General features: G+C 45.0%; 2 protein-coding genes across 4 annotated transcripts in view; one reads left to right on the top strand and one right to left on the bottom strand.

The window, feature by feature from the left end:
* Positions 1–2,924: 2,924 nt before the first annotated feature.
* LOC144696339 (thyrotropin subunit beta-like) lies at positions 2,925–9,492 on the top strand. Its single transcript, XM_078567558.1, has 2 exons — positions 2,925–3,086; positions 8,894–9,492. The coding sequence occupies exons 1-2, from the start codon at positions 2,925–2,927 to the stop codon at positions 9,170–9,172; spliced, it is 441 nt and encodes a 146-aa protein (XP_078423684.1). The 3' UTR covers positions 9,173–9,492.
* Positions 9,493–12,997: 3,505 nt separating this feature from the next.
* utp20 (UTP20 small subunit processome component) overlaps positions 12,998–20,393 on the bottom strand; it is a 126,460-nt gene continuing 119,064 nt past the window's right edge. For all 3 annotated transcript variants that reach the window (XM_078567673.1, XM_078567674.1, XM_078567675.1), the window contains 6 exons: positions 19,817–20,013; positions 17,797–17,868; positions 16,793–17,047; positions 15,460–15,586; positions 14,017–14,162; positions 12,998–13,368 (listed from right to left, as the gene is read on the bottom strand). In XM_078567673.1, the coding sequence (XP_078423799.1) occupies positions 13,213–13,368; positions 14,017–14,162; positions 15,460–15,586; positions 16,793–17,047; positions 17,797–17,868; positions 19,817–20,013 (953 nt within the window). In that variant the 3' untranslated portion in view covers positions 12,998–13,212. The remainder of the gene's footprint in view (positions 13,369–14,016; positions 14,163–15,459; positions 15,587–16,792; positions 17,048–17,796; positions 17,869–19,816; positions 20,014–20,393) is intronic.

The raw sequence follows: 20,393 nt of genomic DNA, 5'->3' as shown, positions 1-20,393 counted from the left end.
GTACTGAGGGGTTGCTGCATTTTTTGAGGGTCAGTACTGAGGGAGTGCTACACTGTCAGAGGGTCAGTAAAAAGGGAGTGCTCCACTGTCAGAGGGTCAATACTGAGGGAGTGCTGCACTGTCAGAGGGTCAGTAAAAAGGGAGTGCTGCAGTGTCAGAGGGTCAGTACTGAGGGAGTGCTACATTGTCAGAGAGTCAGTACTGAGGGAGTGTTGCACTGTTTGAGGGTCAGTACTGACGGAGCGCTGCACTGTCAGAGGGTCAGTATTGAGGGAGTGCTGCTCTGTCGGAGGGTCAGTACTGAGGGAGTGCTGCACTGTCAGAGGGTCAGTACAGAGGGAATGCTTACAATTTGAGAGTGAGTACTGAGGGTGTGCTGCAGTGTTTGAGGGTCAGTACTGAGGGAGCGCTGCACTGTTGGAGGGTCAGTACTGAGGGAGCGCTGTACTGTTAGAGGGTAGGTACTGAGGGAGTGCTACACTGTCAGAGGGTCAGTCCTGAGAGAGCGCTGCACTGTTTGAGGGTCAGTACTGAGGGAGTGCTGCACTGTCAGAGGGTCAGTACTGAGAGAGCGCTGCACTGTTTGAGGGTCAGTACTGAGGGAGTGTTGCACTGTTTGAGGGACAGTATGAGGGAGTGCTGAACCGTCAGAGGGTCAGTACTGAGGGGTTGCTGCATTTTTTGAGGGTCAGTACTGAGGGAGTGCTACACTGTCAGAGGGTCAGTACTGAGGGAGTGCTGCACTGTCAGAGGGCCAGTAATGAGGGAGTGCTGCACTGTTTGAGGGACAGTACTGAGGGAGTGCAACACTGTCAGAGGGTCAGTACTGAGGGAGTGCTACACTGTCAGAGGGTCAGTAATGAGGGAGCACTGCACTGTCAGAGGGTCAGTAATGAGGAAGTGCTGCACTGTTTGAGGGACAGTATGAGGGAGTGCTGAACCGTCAGAGGGTCAGTACTGAGGGGTTGCTGCATTTTTTGAGGGTCAGTACTGAGGGAGTGCTGCACTGTTTGAGGGTCAGTATTGAGGGAGTGCTACACTGTCAGTGTTGGGAAGGCAGTACTGTGTCAGATCATAATCTCCGCCCCTGTTTTTTCTTCATTCTCTTTGCAGATTTCAGTTTTAGTCTCATCTTTCTCCTGGTTTTGCTTTCAGGTTCATTCTGCCATTCACACCGCCTCTAGGCAGGCACTTTGTTCCTTTATTTGCACCACCAATTCTTTTGTCATTTAATCTCTCCTGGCTCCCCCGCTTCCATAGACATTCCCTTCGGCTTTTCCACCTGCTCACAACCTTTCTCATTTCTAACGTTCCCCACTTCTGCTCAAAAATCACCAACCTAAAATGTTAACTCTGTTTCTCTCTCACAGACGTTGCCTGACCTGCTGAGTGGTTCCAGAATGTTCCGTTTTCATTTGCATCTTTATTACCCAAATACCGTTTCGCCGATGAACGGGGATGAGTTCTGTCAGTCCCTGTGTAAACATGAAGCTAAACACAGCAATCAGATTACAGCTAATTAAGTTAGTTTGTTTTTATTTATTAAACGAACGTCTGGTTTGGGATACACTGCAACTCATTTCCTTTTCAATCACTCACAGATTCTTGTTTCTAGGATATTAATTATGTACTTCTAGCTAAATACAATTAGCATAAAGCCACAGATTGGTTTTGCAGATGGGGAGTGTGCCACATTGTTTATGTGTGTATATGTTGAACTTAGATCCTAACCAGTTATAAAAGCACAATGTACGGTCCCGTGAATCAGATGCAAAATTACTTCCTTCATCTGCAGCACTCGATTGTAAGGTAATGATGCATCGCTACTACTGGTTAGCAACATATTCCTTCCAGATTCTTCATGTGTGTTGGTCAAATGCTGTGAATGTATAACTCTTGTCTCCCACGTAAGTTTTTGGGAGAAGTTCACGCCGGAGATGTGACTGCCTGAAGTCAGAAAGTTACGGCAGTAGATTGCCGGAACCCCAGTGAGGAGAGTGTGCGCGATGATTCGGAGGAGGAGAGCATTTTTGAATTGGATGTGAGATGAATTTGGAGCATTGTCAATGCCAAAGGGCTGAAATTATTACTGAGTTAAATAACCCCAGTGCCTTGAAATGATGTTGTGTGATGTTAACAGCCAATGTTTCGTCTTCAAATCCAATTTTTATTTTTCTAAAGAGGCGGACGGTGTTTGGCAAAGCAGCAATGGATTTTCATTGTGATTAGATTAACACGACTTCCAAACACCACAGAGCGGTTTTTCAGCACAGTGGCATCCACAGATGTTTCAGTGGCACAGTGGCATCTGCAACTGTTATCCTGGGCACAGTGCAAACTGCAGACCATCCCCTGGTATAATGACATTGGCAGACATTGTCCCTTATACAGTGGTGTCTGCATCTTTTGCTGCTGCTGCAGCCTCCAGCACGATGGCGATAACTTTGTAAGTCCGTGCTGGGTTTGACTTGTACAGTACGAATGCACCCTAAGTCAGGCTGCGTGGTGATACCTAATGTCATATTCATGCAGAACAGTAACAGCCTAATGAACTGATAAAAATATTAACAGTCACTCAATAGCCAGAACTTCCATTTCACTGAAAAGAGAGACATGTTGCTGAGGCTTTTTGTCTCATCAGGACAAATGCAAGAATGCCAAATTTCAAACAATCGCAACAATTTGTACTACAGGAGAAAAGGGCTTTGATTGGTTGGCAACTTGACTCTGATTGGTTGAGGCGTCATGGAGAAAGCAACGGGGAACTAGAGGTTCCCAAGTGAAATTTGACATTCTTGTGTTTGTCCTGATGAGTGCAAGACCAAAAGCTTCAGCAACACGTTTCTCTCTTCAGCAAGATGGATAGAAATGCAGTGTTTGTCACAATGAAAGTTGAAGGTGTGCTGATTTATCTCTGTTCCAGTATGAATGCTCTGCTCCTGTTGCCTCTTGTCCTGTCTTTGAGTTGCCATCGAGTTGACTCTCAGTGCTCACTCACAAGATATGTGTCATACGTGGAGAATGAAGAGTGCAGCTACTGCGTGGCCATTAACACCACCATCTGTGCCGGCTTCTGCATGTCCCGGGTAAGGTGCAACTAGAAGACCACAATTAATGAAATACGTCTTTTTACATGTACCTGCACTTTAAATTTGGGAAGGTTCATCTGTTGCCTGTCCATGGTCACTGCAACAACTACTTGCATTTATATAATGCCTTTAACATCCCCAGGCACTGTACAAAAAATTACAACAAGCCAAATAATTAGGAGACTAGGAGGCAAAAAAATCTGAAAGGGAGATGAGGAGATATTTTTTTTTAACACAGTGAGTGGTTCTGATCAGGAATGCGATACCTGAAAAGGTAGTGGAAGCAAATTCAATAGGAACTTCTAAGGGACAATTGGATAAATACTTGAAAAAGGAGAAAAATGGCAAGGCTATGTGGAAAGAGTAGGGAGCGGGACTAATTGGACAGCTGTTTCAGAGTAGGCACAGGCATGATGGGCTGAATGGCCTCCTGCTGTTTCATTCTATGTCGATAGGAAAGATGACTGAAGGTTGGTCAAAGGTGAAAGTTTTAAGTACAGGATGTATTGCAAATTCTATGTAGTAATTGTGAACTAGATTATAATACAGGACCATCATTGTAACCCATATTATAATACAGGACCATTACTGTATCCTAGACTTCAATATAGGACCATCACTGTAACCTAGACTATAATATAGGACCATCTAGGTTACAATGATGGTCCTGTATTATAGTCTAGGTTACAGTGATGGTCCTGTATTATAGTCTAGGTTACAATGATGGCCCTGTATTATAGTCTAGGTTACAATGATGGTCCTGTATTATAGTCTAGGTTACAGTGATGGTCCTGTATTATAGTCTAGGTTACAGTGATGGTCCTGTATTATAGTCTAGGTTACAATGATGGTCCTGTATTATAGTCTAGGTTACAATGATGGTCCTGTATTATAGTCTAGGCTACAATGATGGTCCTGTATTATAGTCTAGGTTACAATGATGGTCCTGTATTATAGTCTAGGCTACAATGATGGTCCTGTATTATAATCTGGGTTAGAATGATGGTCCTGTGTTATAATCTAGGTTACAATGATGTAACCTAGACAATAATACTGGACCATCACTGTAACCTAGACTATAATACAGAACCATCACTATAACCTAGACTATAATACAGGACCATCACTGTAACCTAGACAATAATACAGGACCATCATTGTAACCTAGACTATAATACAGGACCATCACTGTAACCTAGACTATAATACAGGACCATTACTGTAACCTAGATTATAATACAGGACCATCATTGTAACCTAGACTATAATACAGGACCATCACTGTAACCTAGACTATAATACAGGACCATTACTGTAACCTAGACTATAATACAGGACCATCATTGTTGATATGTACTTAGCCAAATGGTATTAAGTGTCAGTCACACAATCTGGAACTGGAATCATGTGTAGGCCAAACCAGTGTCCGATGTACATTAATGATTCACTTGAGTTTTCACAACATTGCGGAGCTAATAAACATTGTTCTGATGCCTGATTTGTTCAATTTAACTTCCGTTAGTTTACCTTGCTGTAGTTGGATTTGAACCCCTAACCGCTGAGCTCTCTAGGTTAGGACTATTACCACTGCTGCACCCACTGAGACTGACCAAGTGGACTTGATGCACCTTGGTGTCTATTTTTCCTCCTGGTGTGAGTCCACACAATTATTGAGTTTAATTTCGCAATTTACTTACGTGGGCACATCCCACAGAGTTATTAATCTAGTAACACAACCATTAACAACAGTAAAAAACCACTAACTTCCATTAACAAGCTGTTCACAGATACAATTCCAAAAGAACTCTTTCCCACTCAGCTCCTGATAACTCTGATAAAACTCAGCAGGTCTGACAGCATCTGTGGAGAGAGAAACAGAGTTAACGTTTCGAGTCCATATGACTCTTCTTCAGAGTTGAAGAGAAGTAGAAATGTGATGAAATGTATAATGTTTAAGTGGGGTGGGGCAGGTGAAGCTGGGTTGAAGACCATATTCCCTTTTTCCCCAACCACTACCCCCTCTCCCCACCCAACCCCCAAAAAGGCCATGTTGTTCCATGTTGTGCTTTCACAGAGCGTTGACCCTTGTTCTGCTGTTAACACATTCTGCTTTCTTACCTTTATGCCACTATCAGCACTTTTAGTCCTTACCACTACCATTAACATTCCCTTTGTCTTTCTGTCCATTACATCTTTGTCAATCTCTCTTCAGCCCCCACCTATCGCTGGCTCTCTATCTATGGCCTTCACCTGCTCCACCCCCACTTAATCAGCATAAATTTCATCACATTTCTACCTCTCTTTACCTCTGAAGAAGAGTCATACAGACTTGAAATGTTAATTCTGTTTCTCTCTCCACAGATGCTTCTAGACCTGCTGAGTTTTTCCTGCATGTTCTGTTTTTATTTCAGATTTCCAGCATCTGCAGTATTTTGCTTTTATCCTGATAGCTCAGTCTTGTTACTTGCCATGGTGGGATTGTGAATTCCTGACCTCTTGGTTTGTTGTCCAGGGAGCTTCCAATTTCACTATTTACAGTGTGAGTACCCAGTACCAACGCTAACCCAGTACGAATCCTAGCCCAGTACCAACACTAACCCAGTACAAGCACTAACCCAGTACAAGCCCTAACCTAGTACAAACACTAACCCAGTACAAGCCCTAACCTAGTACAAACACTAACCCAGTACAAACACTAACCCAGTACAAACACTAACCCAGTACAAACACTAACCCAGTACAAGCCCTAACCTAGTACAAACACTAACCCAGTACAAGCACTAACCCAGTACAAACACTAACCCAGTACAAACCATTGATTAGGTGGCAGTTAGAATATTTTGCCCAGTTTTGGATGTCTTACTTTCGGCAGGTTGCAAGTGCTCATGTAGAGAGGACAGTATAAATTCACTAAGCTAAATGGTTTAGGTCTGATGGGAGATTGGGACATAATGAGTTCTTTTCACCAGCAGAGCCGATTGGGAAAAAACCTAATGGATTATGTTAAAAATGACAATAAGAGGCTGAGAAAGCAAATGGGGAAGAATTTATTTCCACTGATCAATAATTAAAGAGCATTACCCAACAGAACAAAGGGAGTTATTATGGCTCTCTTCTTTTTAATTGCAGAATGATGTTAGGACAGGAAGTGTCACATTAGAAACAGAATCTATAACAGTCTTTAAAAGGGAAACTTCCGACAAAGGAACATTTGTAAAGTTATTTGGAACAGGCAGGAGGAGGGGACGATGGAGAGCCCAGGCACTGTGGACTCAACTGGCCCTGTATATTTCTTTGATTCTATCAGTACAGATGAACGCGGCCATTGGGTAGTTCCTACTACCCACCTATCCACAGCCAATTCCAACAATTTGTCACTGCATGATGAATAGTCTCCTGATATCAATCCTAAACTTGCAGTTCCTCACTTTGTACCAAATTTCCTTGTTCTGTGGTGGCATTTGACAGTTCACTCAGGGAGTCTGAGTTGCTGAAGAGGAGAAGTTACACTCTCCGATCCTGCAACGGCCACAGAGACTCAGGATTCCTTTGAACCGGTTTTATTCAAGCATATACAAGGGAGCCGCAATCATTCCTAAGAATGAAGACCCGTCTCCCTGACTGATTACATTTCCTTACTTTTGTACTTTTTCTTATCATAACACATTTGAATACATCCAATCGGTAACCGACACACCAGTTCCATACTAACTCTATCCTATTGAGTACATAAACATGTGATTTTGCTAATCAATTATTCTAAAGGAGGTATATGTAATTACAATATCCAATCAAAATTAAAACACGTACACAAAGACCTTTGTTCTTACAACATAAGGCTGTGTGTTTCATCAAAGCCCCCTCTTTGTCCATTGTTCATCCTCCCATATCTAAGCTAAAACCATCTGCCCCTTCCCTATCTGAGAGAGGAGTACACTTAATCTAATTTATGTCATACTTTTGTCTCCAGCCTGACTCTCAAGGCTGCGCAATGTTCATCTGGTTACCCTCAACTGTTAATATGTTTAGCATCAATGGCTGCCTGGAGATTTTAGGGGTTTTTCAGTAAACTCTTACTGTATTCTCTTTTAGCATTCTTAATTTCCCCCTAACAGTTGCTACGGCAACATACACTTTTACATTACATGCATGTTGTAGTCTGGCGCTATGGGTAGTGATAGTAGAGGCTCCAATGTTCTTTCCATCATATGGCTGACCAGGAATCTCTCCCCCTCTTACCACCTGCCATTGGCGTGTGTTGGAACGTTTTCCAAGTAGATACTCAGCCTGATTGGCTGCACTAAGAATGTACTTTCCTTGACCATCAAGTCCTGGAGTGGAACTTGAACCCAGAGCTCAGAGGGAGGAGCACCATCCACTGCACCACAAGACCCTTCCTCTTCTTGTTCTGAAGCCGTGGCTGAATGTGAACTAATGTTCAGGATTAACCTTTTCCAAAAACTTTCTACCTCTCTTTTCTCTACTAAGACACTCCTGAAAGCCTACCTCTTTGACCACACCTTTAGTCACCTTATGTGGCTCAGTTTGAGAATGCTCTCATTTTACTATGTTAGAGCAGAGAAGACTGAGGGGTGACCTGATCGAGGTGTACAAGATTATGAGGGGCATGGACAGGGTGGATAGGGAGCAGCTGTTCCCCTTAGTTGAAGGGTCAGTCACAAGGGGACACAAATTCAAGGTGAGGGGCAGGAGGTTTAGGGGGGGATGTGAGGAAAAACCTTTTTACCCAGAGGGTGGTGATGGTTTGGAATGCGCTGCCTGGGAGGGTGGTGCAGGCGGGTTGCCTCACATCCTTTAAAAAGTACCTGGATGAGCACTTGGCACGTCATAACATTCAAGGCAATGGGCCAAGTGCTGGTAAATGGGATTAGGTAGGTAGGTCGGGTGTTTCTCACATGTCGGTGCAGACTTGATGGGCCGAAGGGCCTCTTCTGCACTGTGTGATTCTGTAAAGGCGCTATATAAATGCAAGTTGTTGGTTCTATCATCTAGTAACCTTGTTTGCCAAATCGCAGCTAAAGATGTTGGAAAGACCTGTGAAAGTCTAATCCAAGATAGATATATGAATGTTAAAAAAAATAGAATTAGAACTTTTCATATTGTGTTTGATAATATATGGCCCACCTCTCCACCGTGTCCTGCCTGAGGGAGGTCCCAACTCCAGCCTCACACGAGAGATTCTTGAGCCATTCACTGGGGAAGAGCAGCTGGAGTGGCTTCCCATTGCCTTCCTCAGTTTCTACCTTTGAGGCTTTCTCTGGGGTGAGCCACAACCAAGGCTAAAGAGCCCACTGGTTTATGATGGTGGTTACTCGCACCCATCAAACACAACCCGCCCCCCACCCCCCCCCCCCCCCCCCCCCACCCCCCCCCCCCCCCCCCCCCCCACCCCGATGGACGTCAACCCTGGATTCACAGTCGATCTCCACTCGCCAGGATTACCTGGGGTGGTACCTCCAGCCATTCGCCTGAGTCACGAAATGCTACCCCTGAGCCAGTGGCCATTGCATGGATTCTTAAGGCCCAGGCTAGAAGTTAATCCAGTCTTTAAGAGGCCATTCAGTGGCCGGGACAGCGTGAAGTGGGACTTGACCCCTTCACCTTCTGACCCCCGAGCTGAGAATACCACCCACTGAGCCATGGGTGACACTCATACAGGATTACCATGTTGACAATTGGAAGGAAGTGGAACCACCAATTTCAAACCATTTTTCGGAAAAGCTAAGGTGTATTTGTGGCCCAATTTGTTGCCGTTGACGATGAATGATGTTGTATTATTACAGGATGTCAACACAAAATCCCTACTACCGAAGATTGCTTTGATCCAGAGGGTCTGCACATACCAAGATGTCAAGTACATTTCCATCAAGCTCCCTGGATGTCCCCCAGGCGTTGACCCCTTTTACAGGTTCCCAGTCATCCTAAGCTGCACGTGTAGCCAGTGTGCAACCGATACCACAGACTGCATCAACGGAATCGACCCTTCCTTCACCTGCACAAAACCACAGTGGAGCATCCCCACTTCACGTTCTCGCACCCTGTCTCTATCAGGCAATGTATAGGAACAGGACGAGGCCATTCCAGCCCGATTCTCCCCTTAATTAGATCATGGCTGATCTGTATCGTAACTCCATTTACCTGTCTTGATTCCATAGCCCTTAATACAAAAATCCATCAACTTCAGTTTTGCTGAAAGAAAAAGACAAGCCGTCAAAGTTTGTCGTCTTGCACTCATCAGGACAGATGCAAGAATACCAAATTTCAAAGGGAGCAACAACTTATACCGCATGAGAAACGGGTTCTGATTAGTTGGCAAGTAAATCTCGGTTTTGAAACTTTTTGAATTATCCCTCACAGCCTTAACAGCTCCCCTACAAGGTGGGTGTTTCAGATTTCCACTACCCTTTGTGTGAAGTTCTTCCTGACATCACCTGTGAATGATCTAGCTCTAATTTAAAGTCCACGTCCTTTTGTTCAGGAGTCCCCTTAGCATCAAATGCTTTTAAACCCAAATTGAGAGTTCTAGGCAGCTGTTGAAAATTGCTCCCAATGCTGTTTCAGATCTATATTATGTTCAAAATCTTGTATATTCACAGTTCCTAGCCGCAAACTTCCCTTCCCGTTGGCATAAAGAGTATGACGGAAAATAATGACAACATTTAACACTGAAAGGGTTCATGTAATCAGTTATACTGGGAATTCCCTATGTAAACAGGGCCCTGTGACACTGTACTAGTAGCTGTGGCTACTCGGTGACAGTATTCTCCATGTGCCACTGCATCCTCTGACAGCCTCTTCAGCAATACTATAAGAGATGTACTGGTGTATAATGGTATATAAACAACCAATTCATAATATTCAAGAGAGGAACAACTCTTGTAGTTTATGATGAAATACAAAGATTACTTAAATCCAATCTACAGAGTTTGGAAACAATTTAGCCAAGGGTGATTAATATCTGGCAATAGAATTTAATTTATAGAATTATAGTGACTTTCAAAGAATATTTTTGGCTCTGGGTTATTGCCTGAGGGATATAGAGGTGACTTTGGTTTGAATTGTTGTCTGTGTTTGTGCAGCCATTACATTTATTCCATCAATTAATCTTTTGTTACAATCTTTGTTTCTTAAATTTGTTACTCATCTGAAGTGATATTTGACAAGCTTCAAAAATTGGTGAATCTTTTGTTACTGTTTAAAGTTTTCTGAACTTCCCAATAAAACTGAGTTTCAAAAACAAAGAATATTGTGTCATTTCTAAATGTCCAGAATAAGTCAGGCACACAATCAACCAGGCATATTGTTGTCACATATTGCTGACTTAATTCCCCCATCCTGAGAGAAATTTAGTCTGCTGACAGTGATCATCTGCAATCTTTGAGTCTGGTTACACATTTTAAATTCAGAAGAGGTTCCCTCCCTGCAGGATTTCTCTGGCTCCAAGGAATGATTTCTGAAGTGCAGTTATAGCTGTTGAGGAGGCAAATGCAGCAGCCAGAGCTCTGAAGAAGGGACTCGAAACATTAACTCTGCGTCTCTCTCCACAGATGCTGCCAAACCTAAGTTTTTCCAGCATTTTCTGTTTATGTTCCTTTTTTTTATTAAGTCTTTCACGGGGTGTGGGCTTCGCTGGCTGGGCCAGCGTTTGTTGCCCATCCCTAATTGCCCTTGAGAAGGTGGTGCTGAGCTGCCATCTTCAATCGCTTCAGTCCATGTGGTGTAGGTACACCCAAAGTGAGGTTAAGTTCCAGGATTCTGACCCAGCGACAGTGAATAAACAGTGATATATTTCCAAGTCAGGGTGGTGTGTGGCTTGGAGGGGAACTTGCAGGTGGTGGTGTTCCCATGCATCTGGTCTCCTTGTCCTTCTAGATGGTTGGGGGTTGGAAGGTGCTGTTGAAGAGCCTTGGTGAGTCGCTGCAGCGTATCCAATAGATGGTACACACTGCTGCTGCTGTCCATCAGTAGCAGAAGGAGTGAATGTTTAAGTTGGTGCATGGGGGTGCCAATCAAGTGAGCTGCTTTATCCGAAGAACAGCACCTCTGACAGTACACCCTGGTAGTCACAATGGATAATGGGGTTATTAACTAATCACAGTGATCAATTTCTCATCAATGAGTCCACATCAGACCCAGGCATGAAGTGAGGAAAACCCCCAGTGATGGAGAGTTTTGGGAACCAGAGATCCAAACTTGACCCTCCCTCCAACCTACCCCGAGCTCACTACGCCCACCTCATGCCATGTCTCAAATTACTCACGTCAGAATGATTGGTGTGACTGCACAAATCACTTCTACAAAAGAACCTGATGACTAACCGATAGAGGAGGTTCCCATCTCATCATTCTGGGTTGCAATTCAAGCCTCCAGAGTTGGAAGCTCAGTGTCTAATTCACTGCCAGACTCTGTCCTCTCTCTATTCAATTTTCTCACTAAGTTGGAAGCTGAGAGTTCGAACCCAGAGTATTACCTTGGGCCTCTGGAATACTAGTACAGTGAAAATACCACTACACCACCACCTCCCCCCCACTGTATTGTCCCTCCAAGGCTGCAGCACTCCCTCAGTACAGCACTGGGAGTATCAGTCTGAATAATGTGTTCAATCTGAGTCTCCAAAGTGGGACTTGAACTCACGATCTTGACTCAGAGGTGAGTGTGCTATCTACTGAACCATGGCTGACACTCTCCAATTGTGTGGGTGGGGTTTGGTCAACAGGTGAATCCATCAGAGTCAGCCTGATAGACTCTGGCCGATTAATAATTAGGGACGTTTGCCCAACTAAGTGAACGAGAGGGTTAAAATGAGGAGAAATAATGTGAAAGATATATCACAGATCGCCATTAGACAAAAGGTGGAACAGCAGAAAGTTTTGGATGCGATGAACAAATTTTCCAATCAATATTAAGCAGCCCATAAGACACTGGCTACATCACAAGGAGGCCGGAACACACAGGGAGGGGAAGTGATGCTTCAGTCTTAGAGACTTGGTCAGACTTTATCTGGAGTAAATGCGTTCAGTTCTGGACAACACACTTCAGAAAGGAAGTACTGACCTCAGAGAGGTGCAGCGTGGGTTCACCTGAATGATACCGGAGCTAAAAGGTTGATCTAAATGAAATGTTGGAAATGATCAATGGATCCAATAGGGTAGATAGAAGCTACTACCTCTGCTGGGGAATAAAGGAATCATCTTAAAAATTAAACCACGACCATCTCGCAGTGAATTCTGGGAATACTTTTCCCACATATGGCAAAGTTTTTTCTGTTCGTTTATGGGATGTGGGTGTCGTTGGCTTGGCCAGCATTTATTGCCCTGAGGGGATTTAAGAGTCAACCACATTGCTGTGGGTCTGGAGTCACATGTAGGCCAGGCCAGGTAAGGACAGCAGGTTTCCTTCCCTAAAGGGCATTAGTGATCCAGGTGGGTGTTGCGACAATTGGCAATGGTTTCAATGGCTTCAGATTTTTATTGAATTCAAATTCCACCACCTCCCGTGGTGGGATTCGAATCCGGGTCCCCAGAGCATTACCCTGGGTCTCTGGGTTACTAGTCCAGCGACGATACCACTGCGCCACTGCTGACCGAGTAAACGAAGTTGAAGTTAAGGTGAGCAAATGTGAGGGATAAAAGTTTGGAGTTAAAACGAGGATGGAAAATGTTGGCAAAAGGCGACGTGTTGGGGAACAGGCCGGGGCTGAAAACTGACAGGTCACTCCAGGGACCCGCGCATTTCCCGCATTCAGCATTTCGAATTTTGTCACTGGAGTCACAATTATTCTGAAGGATTCCCACCCACTGATCAGTAACGTTCCTCGAGCTTCAATTCTTCTTTCCCACAGAAGGTTAAGAACTGATAACACCAGCTTGTTGTAAATAAACAGGAACTATCCACAAAGAACCCTTTATTAATGATTTTTCTAAGATAAACAGTACATTAAACTGTACCTCATGTCGAATAACTCCTGTGCCAAATTCCAAAGACATCGTTGGGAAAGGGAGACAACAAAAAAATCGGCATCAGAAGCGTTATTTCAGTTTCCATCATAAAATCTTCACGTACAAACCATTTAACTAAAACAGTCCACATTTATTTTTACATTTCATTCTACCATAGCCAAATCCTTCAAGGTGTGGCTTCGGGCCTTTTTTGCCTTGTAGCCTGGTCGAAGGACTTCGATCTTTCTTTTCTTGGCTTCGGCTTTATTTTTGTGCTTCTTCAGTTTCTTCCTTGCGGCAATGTCTGGGTTCGCAACCGTCTGTTTGAACGAAAATGTAAGGAGGATTAACGTGGGCAGTGTCCCACAGATGTTTTTTTACTCTCGGGGGGGGTGGTTAGTCTGTGGAATTCTCTTCCCCAGAGGCTGGGTCATCCAATATGTTTAAGGCCGAGCTGGATAGATTCTTGGTCAGGAACAAAGTCAACAGTTAAAGAGTGGGCGGACGGGAAAGTGGAATTAAGGCCTGTGATATTATCATATGGCGGAGCAGGCTCGAGGGGTAGAATGGCCAGCTCCTAATTCTTGTAGCTCCGCACAACACAGGCCCCCTAACGCATGGTAAATGAGATGGAAAGGAATTCGGAGAGAATCTACATAAACAATGAGGCTGAAAGGAATCGAAGGATATGTGAATGGAGTGAGGTGAAGAGGGTTGAGAGGAGGCTCATGTGGAGTAGAAACACCAGCACGGAGCAGCTGGGTCCAATGGCTGGAAATATGGAAGAGGCCAGAATCGGAGGAATACAGAGATCTCAGAGGGTTGTGGAGCTCAAGGAGGTTACAAAGATAGGGAGGGGGATGAAGCCACAGTGAGATTTGACGAAGTGTGACCAATAGCCTGAGGAAGTCTTTCCCCCGTCCGGAATATGAGGAAGCAGCTATTTCATCCCCTGACTGAATCCCTACCTGCAAGGCTTTCTGCCTTTTCCTCAAAGCTCTTTTCTGGCTGGCTTGTTTCTGCACAGCTGCAAAACCCATCGAGAACGTTTCCAGCCCAACCAGTCTCTTCAGCAGCTCGATGATCTCTTGGGAAAGGTTCCTGAGTGTCGGGTCTGAAAGGGAAAAGCACAAAAAGGACAATCAGGCTAGATTGTTCCAAAGACCAAACTGTAAACACCGAATGTCACACGGAGCAGCAAGGGACCTCACCGAATATCAAGGCTATGAACATTAAGAATGTGACACTTAAAATGCAATACATTCAAAACTGCCAATACAGAAACACATCAATAAAAACAACGCAGGGCGTGCCCACCTGCACAAAGCAAATAACCTCCAGAAGTCATCATATAGCTCTGGGTTGGCTCAGGGAACCAGACAATAAACGACTGAAATTCTTTAACATTTAGAAATTAGAATGTGGAACTCACTACCACAGGAGTAATTGGGGCAAATAGTAAATACCTTTAAGGTAAAGATAGATAGGTACATGAGGGAGAAAGGAGTCGAAGGATAGGCTGAGGGAAGATGCAGACAGGTGGGAGGAGGCTCGCTGGAAATTCTATTAAATAGATTGGTTGAGTTGCAGTTCATGCTTTGTGAATTCTCTGGTCACAAGTACTGCAGGATTCACCTTCTTAGAGTTTATTAAAGTTGATAAGCACAAAAAAAGTTACAAAAAAAGGAATTTGCTTCTTGTGCTAATGCTGACATTTTGCTGTTTCGGTGTCAGAATTTCACCATCCACTCCCCCAGCCTGAAACGTGGTTTAGAATCGCAAGTGTTGAACTCCATAGCCAAGTATGTGAAATATAGAGAGACTAATATACATATTGTCACCAGCGCACTTGACTTATTTATTTCTATTAGCTTACAGCACGTGGGTGTCGCTATTGCTCTCGAGAAGGTGGCATTGGGCATTCTTCTTGAATTACTGCTGTCCGCGTGGTGAGGGTACGCCTACATCCCTCACTATGCTTCGCTTCAACAGCCATTATTATGTTTTGAGCTCTTCATTAAGCCAGGGGGAAGCAGGGACTTAAGACAACTTCCCTTCTACTTGCCCAAGGCAAGAACACTAACATTCCGATTGTGAACATTTAACCCGGGAGAGATTAGGGTTCAAGTCTGGGATGTTTCAAAGTTTAAATACTTGAAAAGGGAAACATTTGCAGGGCTCTGGGGAAAGAGCAGGGGAGAGTGGGACTAATTGAGCAGCCCTTTCAAGGAGCTGTTACAGGCACAGTGGGCTGAATGGCCTCCCTCTGTGCTGCATGACTCTACAAGGAAGAGTTGCATGCTGCCTTTATCAATGGAGGCATTTGGGGAATTTTTAATGAGACATTTGTTACAGATTCAATGCCCTGATAAGCAGAAGTCAGGGAGCAGCACATATAATGAATACGTTACCTTGTTCGGCATAAGTACTGTTTAATTCTCTGTAAAGAGGCGCAATAATAGTCGAGAGGTAAGGTTTCACTCCATCCGCTCCAAGGTTTACTGCAATCGCTCCAAGGAACTTAAAGACACAGGTCCTCTGGAGAGAAAGAAATCATGGAAAGGAACATAAGTAGTCTCTTAAAAAAGTGGAGTTTAAAGGGAATGCATCTTGCAAGCTCAAGGACCCCCACATGCCTGACAGTCCACAGCACACATCCCCCACAGGTGCCATTCCCATCGGGAATCACAGGTTCACCTCCCCCACCTCGTGCCCACGCTTTGGGGATATAGAAACAAAAATCTGTCAATCCAACTGGTCAGAAGTTGACTTCCCTCAGGTAGGATGACATTGCGGGAGGTCAATCAGGCCCTGAGGGATCAAAAGTGAGTTGACTGAGATTCATTTTAGGATTTTGAAAGGAATTGATAAGAGTGCGTTAATGTTAATTATATCGCTAAGATAAACAGGTGAAGGGCGTTGCTTAATTACGTACTTAGAGCACTTATAGAGAGAGCCTGGCACCACAGGGGCTAGAGAGCGTCATTCGCCCTCAAAATGAAACTTTAATTTCAATTCCTAAGTTTCCATCAAGATTTCTGTCTTTTGTTACAGTGTCCCTTTAAGGGGGCTATCACTTTAACTTATTTGCTAATTTGTCAATTTGTTTAATTGATATACTCAAGAGGTATAAAGAGAGACTGCCAGGCACTGGGTTGTTGGTAGGTAGGGAGCAGACATATGTAATGCTGCATTTTGTAAATAAACCTATTACCAAGTAGTAATGCCTAGTTTCACACTTCAACTTGATCGGGTGGACAAACACAACCTTTTTCCACTGGTGGGGGCGTCTAGGCCATTCAGGAGAGGAGTTAGGAAACACTTATACACATGAAAGCTGGTAGAAATATGGAACGTCCTCCCACAAAAAGCAGTAAATGCTCGATCAATTAATAATTTTAAATATTAGATAGACAGATTTTTGCTAGACAGAGTATTAAGGGACAGGGAGAAAAGACAGGTAAATGAGATTTAGATCAGCCATGATCTTGTTGAATGGCGGAACAGGATAAAGAGCTGAACTTTCTCCTCCTGCTCCTATGCTCCTACTCACCCCTCCTCCCACACCCTATTAGTACTTCTGTGCTGCTAAGTCCACACAATTTTTTAACCCTGCTTTTGATCAACCCTTCCAATTCTACCACTGTTCAGTCCGTGCTCTGTCTGATGTGAAGCAACCTGAGGTATCTTTTTACTTGGAGGTGCTACAGAAATGTAAGCTGGAGATCATCAAATGAACAGTACCTTCAAAAGAATTTTTGGGGTGTGGGCTGCTTCTCTCTTGACAAAAATACAGAGTTTGCTGATCAACCACATCAGGGTTGCTTTCTTCTCTCTGGCACCATCGGAAGCTACTGTCCCTGCCATCTCTTCCCCAGTCTCTTTGGCTCCAATTTCTTCATCGCTTTCCACTGTCTCCTCTTCCTTCTTCACATCTCCGTGGTCAGCGGGGTCAAGGAGGTAGATGACTTTGGCCACGAACAGCAAGTTCTTTGTCACCTGTTTGCAATGGGAATGTTGAATTTCACAAGGTTGTATTCGACTCTCTACTGGGATTTACAAGCAAGCTGATCAAACCACTGCACACACTGATAACATTTTAACCTACTTAGAGCTTCTGGATGTTACACAGTTAGAACACTTTGTACTGCACATGTGTTGCAATATTGGAAGGGTCATCTTTCAAACAGGATATTAAATCCAGGCCCTGACTGCCCTCACGGGTGGAAGTGAAAGGTCCCATGTTACTATTCAAAGGACAGCAGGGGAGTTCTCCCCAGTGCCCTGGTCCACCCACAAGCAGCATCGTTAAACCAGGCTATTTGGTCAATATCACATTGTTATTTGTGGGAGCTTGCTGTGCACAAAATGGCTGCCGCAGTGACTCTGCTTCAATAAAGTATTTCATGGCTGTAGAGTACTAACTATGGGGTGTCCTGAGAATGAGACACTGATTAAATGCACAGTCTTTTTACTTCCTTAAACACCACATCCTCATTGAGTTCTCAAACTGTTGACGAATATTTCTAAGTAACAGGGGATGTTAAAATGTGAGCAGTAAAGCTGAAGGAAAGTTGCTGTCGGCGAGTTAAGCATTTAAAGACGGCTTTGAGGAAAATGCAAACTGGACAATTAGTTGCTTGCCTTCGGTGACCCCTTTCGCAACGACTGTTTCCTGTTCTAGTCACACCCGGCCCCTGCCCTTCTGATCCCAGGCAATAGAACAGCAATGATGTGCCTTTTCATACCTGTTCACCCAATGTTTGATCCAGGAACTTTGACTCCAGCTGATGGCAAAAGGCTAAAGCCAACTCTTTAATCTGAAACACAAAACATTAACATTCTTAACAGCAGGTAGGAGCTTTTAAGCTCGAGGGTGAGCTTCACAGAAATCAAAATGCACAAGAGTAATCTAACCCAGTCAACAATCATAGAATGATGCAGCAAAGGACGAGGCCATTCAGCCCATCATACCTGCGCTGGTTCTTTGGTACAGCTATCAAGGTCATTGCTGTTTGTGGGAGCTTACCCTGCACACATTGGCTGCAAACTCTCCTATATTAGTGATTTATTGGTACTTTATTGGCTGTAAAGCGCTTTGGGATGTCATGAGGATGCAATACTGTACTTTATATAAATGCAATGTGTTAGACTGCAACCGGCCAAAGCCTGGGGGGCCGGTTCCTTAAACCTATTGCGGAATGGGCAGTTATCAATCACTCCACTGTGTCGACACTCACTCAGGTTATTTCTGTACAAGTCTGAGTGTCAAGCTTCAAGGATATTCACCTCCAGTGCAAATAGAGACATTGCTTAAAGGTAACGAACCTCAAAGGCCCATTTATACGAACTGTTACCAAGGGCAACGTTCCCAAACCAAAACAATCACAGCTTCTGAATGGCTGCCTGCTCCCTTGACAATCAAACTCATTGTTCAGCAAGTTACTTAGCAACAGCAGTGAGAGAAGTCCAATAAAATTGGTTGACCCTCACCCCTCTGACATTGATCGTAATCAGTGTGGCCAAGTAACTAAACTTCAGTTCACTCTCACAATAACATGTACCTAACAACTGCAGCTGTTCATTTCAAGTGTTGGTTTAATGCACAGCCCTCTCACCCAAGCCAGAAGGTCGTGGGTCACGCCAGAGGCCTCATTATATAAAAAAGGCTCACGCTCCCAGTGCAGAAGAGGGACCGCCAAACTGTCAGAGGGCCAGTGTAGAACAGGGAGCGCTGTACTGTCGGAGGGTCAGTGCAGAACAGGGAGCGCTGTACTGTCGGAGGGCCAGTACAGAACAGAACAGGGAGCAACACTCTGTCAGAGGGTCAGCACTGAGGGGGCACCGCACTGTTGGAGGGTCAGTACTGAGGGGGCACCGCACTGTCAGAGGGTCAGTACTGAGGGGGCACCGCACTGTTGGAGGGGCAGTACTGAGGGGGGCACCGCACTGTCGGAGGGTCAGTACTGAGGGGACACCGCACTGTTGGAGGGGCAGTACTGAGGGGGGCACCGCACTGTCAGAGGGTCAGTACTGAGGGGGCACTGTGCTGTCGGAGGGGCAGTACTGAAGGGGCACTGCACTGTCGGAGGGGCAGTGCTGAGGGGGCACTGTGCTGTCGGAGGGGCAGTGCTGAGGGGGCACTGCGCTGTCGTTGGGGCAGTACTGAGGGGGCACTGCGCTGTCGGAGGGGCAGTACTGAGGGGGCACTGCGCTGTCGGAAGGTCAGTACTGAGGGGGAACTGCGCTGTCGGAGGGGCAGTGCTGAGGGGGCACTGCGCTGTCGGAGGGGCAGTGCTGAGGGGGCACTGCGCTGTCGGAGGGGCAGTACTGAGGGGGCACTGCGCTGTCAGAGAGGCTTATCTTCCTCATGTGTTGATCCAGCTTCCTCTTAAATGCATTTGTGCTGTTCACCACATTCATTCCTTGTAGTAATGAGTTCTACATTAGAACCATCGTCTGGGTAAAAGAAATTCTCCTGAATTCCTTATTAGATTTATTTGTGACTATCTAATATTTATGGCTCCTAGTTCTGGCTTCGCCCATTAGGGGGAAACAACTTCTCCACGTCTATCCAGTCAAACCTTTTCATAATATTCAAAATCTCTACCAAGCGAATGCTGAGCCTTCTCTTTTCTAGAGAAAAGCCCCCATTCCTGACAGTTTTACAGATACCAGCTGACGAGTGGGGAGCATCCGACTGCCATCTCCTGCAGGCCGGAGGAAGTCGGGGGTCCCACGAGTTAATCCCTTCGAGGAGGACGCTACCTTTACGTCCAGCTCTTGCAGCAAAAAGCGCGCCGCTGGCGTCTCCAACGAATTCCTCGCTGCGGTTAGCGGCCGGCCAGTGTTCCACTTGGCCACCAGTTCTTCGGGCTGATGAGAGGCGAACAGCATGCCGAAGAGCTGGGCCGAGGTGAGCCAAACCCAGGAGTGAGGGTACCACAGGTGGGCTTGGATGTGACCTGTGGGTGGATGAGCAGATTCAGTTTCAGTTCAAGCAACTTCGCTACTTCAGTGTACAAACCCTTCCAATACTTCAAGACACACAAAAGAAATCCTGTACGTGCAGGCTAAAGTCGGAGAGAGCAGATAACTCCTGGGAGAGCTGGTCCAATCTCTGATACGCACACAGCCAAATAAGGACTCCTGCTGAGGGTGTGAAACCAGACAATTATCCTATCTGGGATCAGAAGGCTGACCTGTGGGGGGAGATCGAGTAGATAGGATCTATACTCTCTGGAGTTCAGAAATGTGAGAGATGATCTCTTTGAGACGTAGAATTTGGATGGGGGGAGATGATGAGACGCGGTTTCCTCTGGCTGGGGAATCTAAAACACAGGGG

This window comes from Cetorhinus maximus, chromosome 22 (genome assembly GCF_964194155.1).
Source record: "Cetorhinus maximus chromosome 22, sCetMax3.hap1.1, whole genome shotgun sequence".
Lineage (NCBI taxonomy): Eukaryota > Metazoa > Chordata > Chondrichthyes > Lamniformes > Cetorhinidae > Cetorhinus > Cetorhinus maximus.
The sequence above is the reverse complement of the archived record's forward strand: the minus strand, read 5'-3'. Positions and strand labels throughout refer to the sequence as shown.